The 3,620-nt window shown below is 42.6% G+C and overlaps 2 protein-coding genes across 2 annotated transcripts; one reads left to right on the forward strand and one right to left on the reverse strand.

Annotated features, from left to right (window-relative positions):
- Positions 1–312: 312 nt before the first annotated feature.
- EMH_0012650 (uncharacterized protein) lies at positions 313–938 on the reverse strand (the record flags this gene model as incomplete). Its single annotated transcript, XM_013499591.1, has 2 exons — positions 313–570; positions 744–938. The coding sequence occupies 2 exons, from the start codon at positions 936–938 to the stop codon at positions 313–315; spliced, it is 453 nt and encodes a 150-aa protein (XP_013355045.1).
- A 162-nt stretch (positions 939–1,100) lies between these two features.
- On the forward strand, positions 1,101–2,017 carry EMH_0012660 (uncharacterized protein; the record flags this gene model as incomplete). The annotated part of the gene is made up of 2 exons (XM_013499592.1): positions 1,101–1,182; positions 1,275–2,017. 2 exons carry the CDS (start codon positions 1,101–1,103, stop codon positions 2,015–2,017), a joined length of 825 nt encoding a protein of 274 aa, XP_013355046.1.
- Between the last annotated feature and the right edge of the window lie 1,603 nt (positions 2,018–3,620).

The following is a 3,620-nucleotide window of genomic DNA, read 5'->3' on the forward strand; positions in this document are numbered from 1 at the left end:
AAGATTCTCCTGTCTCCTTTTTCCCTTTGTCTCCCGCCACCCCCAACCAAACTCAGCTGCCTATACACCCCAGCTGCCTATACACCCCAGAGCTGCCTGTACACCCGAGCTGCCTGTACGCCTGAGCTGCCTGTACACCCGAGAGCTGCCTGTACACCCGAGAGCTGCCTATACACCTGAGCTGCCTGTACACCCGAGAGCTGCCTGTACACCCCAGCGCTGCCTATACACCTGAGCTGCCTATACACCCCCGAGCTGCCTGTACACCTCAGAGCTGCCTATACACCCGAGCTGCCTATACACCTGAGCTGCCTATACACCTGAGCTGCCTGTGTATGCTGACCTCAACAAGTGCTGCTGCTTCTTCGGTAGCCTTCCCGGATGCACAAAGCGTCGCGGTATTCGCCGCAGCACAGGCAGCGGGGGCTCCCACTCCTGCTGCTGCTGCTGCTGCTGCTGCTGCTGCTGCTGCTGCTGCTGCTGCTGCTGCGGCTGCTGCTGCAGTATGTCTGGGGGTATGAGGTTTGCTGCTGCAGCAGTTTGTATATCTGTTTGTATTTGTTTCAGCTTCTGCTGCAGTTTAGAGACAGTTGCTGCTATGTTGTCCTGTCTCCTTTTATATTTATTTTTTTGGGGGCTCAGCAGCAGCTTGCTGCTGCACTCAGCTAGCCGCTGCTGCTGCTGCTGCAGCTGCAGATACACCACACGCTGCTGCAGCAGCAAAAACTCATCCAGAGACAGACCATCAGCCTCCTGCACTGCATCACCACCACTGTCTCCTGTCTCCTCTTTTGTTTCTGCTGCTGCTGCTGCTGCTGTTGTTGTTGCTGCTGCTGCTGTTGTTGCTGCTGCTGCTGCAGCTGAAGCTGTTGCTGCTCCAGCAGCAGCAACAGCAGGCGTTGCTTCTGCTGCAGGTACACCACCACCACCACCACCATCAGCATCAGCAGCAGCAGCAGCAGCAGCAGCAGCAGCAGCAGGAATACATGGTTGGGGTTTGTCTGGGTTGTACTCAGCAACAACCCTATCGTGTGTCTTCGGCTGCAGCAGCAGACAGCGGCCCCCCAGCTTTATGATAGCTCTTGCTGCTGCTCGAGTGAATGCATGCGCCTGAGCAGCAGCAGCAGCAGCAGCAGCAACAGCAGCAACAGCAGCAGCAGCAGAAGGAGAAGGGGAGAGGCAGTGGCAGCAGCAGCAGCAGCAGCAACAGCAGCAGGAAACGCAGAAAGAATACGCACGGGGTTAGGGTTTAGGGTTTAGGGTTTAGGGTTTAGGGTTTAGATGTATTGACAGCAATAATAAAAAGGAAGATATAATAAAAAATACATCAGCAGCAGCAGCAGCAGCAGCAACAGCAGCAGCAGCAACAGCAACAGCAGCACCAACAACAGCAACAGCAGCATCACCACCACCGCCAGCAGCAGCAGCAGCACCACCACCACCACCACCATCAGCAGCACCATCACCATCAGCAGCAGCAGCACCACCACCATCAGCAGCACCACCACCATCAGCAGCAGCACCACCACCTCCATCAGCAGCAGCAGCAGCAGCAGCAGCAGCAGCAGCAGCAGCAGCAGCATACCTGTACTTGGAGTCCTCTGACTCTGAGTTGTCCGTCTTCGTTCGGCCCCAACCGCTTACGGCTCAGGGGGGGCCCCACCACCTTGTATACACAGCAGCAGCAGCAGCAGCAGCAGCAGCAACAGCAGCAGCAGCAGAAGCAGATAAAGATGCAGTAGCAGCGGAAGCAGTAGCGGCAGAAACAGATGCAGCAGCAGCAGCAGAAGGAGAAGAAGCAGCAGAAGCAGCAGCAGCAGCAGCAGCAGCAGCAGCAGATGCAGCAGCAGCAGCAGATGCAGCAGCAGCAGCAGATGCAGCAGCAGCAGCAGATGCAGCAGCAGGAGCAGATGCAGCAGCAGGAGACAGAAGGAGACAGAGTGCAGATACCCTGGGACTACTGCTGCAGCTACAGCACAGCCAGCAGCAGCAGCAGCAGCAGCAGCAGCAACACTAGCAGCAACAACAACACCACCACCACCGCCACAACCACCATCACCACCACCACCATCAACAGCAACAGCAACAGCAGCAGCAGCAGCACCACCACCACCACCATCAACAGCAGCAGCAGCAACAGCAGCAGCAGCAGCAGCAGCATGAGCCTCTGTCTCCTCATACCTTAACGGGTGCATCTCTTTTATATTTTCCAAGAAATACACCTTTTTGTTGAGCTATAGAAAAGGAGACAGTCTCCTTTTGTTTAAATATATTTAATTTATTTATATGCAGCAGCTGCGGCGCATGCATGCAGTATCTCCGCCGAAAGCCAGCCCCAAGAGGACGACCAACAAACTTCGGTAAACGACGGTATAGAGGCATTTGACCCCCCTCAAACCCTAAACATATAAAATAAATTATATTTATTTATTTATTTATTTGTTTGTTTGTTTGTTTTTGTTTGTTTGTTTAGGTTCTATCTTTATTTATTTGTATTTATCTTTGTCTGGTTGTTTATTGTTGTTTTTTTGTGTTTATATTTATTTATTTATTTATAGACGACGGTATAGAGGCATTTGGCCCCCCTCAAACCCTAAACACATAAAATAAATTATATTTATTTATTTGTTTGTTTGTTTTTTTGTTTTTGTTTATTTAGTTTTATTTATTTTTGTCTTTTTTTCTTTTTTTGGGTGTTTATTGTTGTTTTTTTGTGTTTATATTTATTTATTTATTTATATATGGACGACGGTATAGAGGCATTTGGCCCCCCTCAAACCCTAAACATATAAAACAAAGTATTTATTTATTTATTTATTTATTTATTTATTTATTTATTTGTTTGTTTTTATTTGTTTGTTTGTTTAGTTTTTATCTTTATTTATTTGTATTTATATTTGTTTGGTTGTTTATGGTTGTTTTTTTGTGTTTATATTTATTTATTTATTTATTTATTTATTTATTTATTTATTTATTTATTTATTTATAGACGATACAAAGGCATCTAATAAATAAAAATAAAAATAAATAAATAAAAAATATAAATAAATAAATAAAAATAAAAATAAAAATAAAAAAATAAAAAAATAAAAACAAACAAATTTTTATAGATCCCCCTTCTCTTCCCTTGCAACAAAAAAAGAGAAATAAATAAAAATATAAATAAATAAATAAAAATAAAAACAAATAAATAAATAAATAACAAAAATATAAATAAATAAATAGATAAAAATAAAAATAAATAAATAAATAAATAAAAACAAAAACAAACAAACGAACAGACAAAATATAAATAAATAAATAAATAAATAAAAACAAAAATAAATAAAAATAAATAAATAAAATACAAACCTATTTTAATAGACCCCCCCGCTCTTGCTTTCTGTCCCTTGCAGCCAAAAAAAAAGAAAAAAATAAAAAATAAAAAAAAGACAAAAACAAAAACAAACAAACAAACAAACAAATATATAAATAAATAAATAAACAAATAAATAAAAACAAAAATAAATAAATAAAAATAAAATAAATAAAATACAAACCTATTTTAATAGACCCCCCAGCTCTTGCTTTCTGTCCCTTGCAGCCAAAAAAAAAAAAAAAAAAAAAAAAAAAAAAAAAAA

The sequence above is a fragment of the Eimeria mitis genome, genomic scaffold, assembly GCF_000499745.2.
Source record: "Eimeria mitis Houghton genomic scaffold, Emh_scaff447, whole genome shotgun sequence".
Taxonomy (NCBI): domain Eukaryota; phylum Apicomplexa; class Conoidasida; order Eucoccidiorida; family Eimeriidae; genus Eimeria; species Eimeria mitis.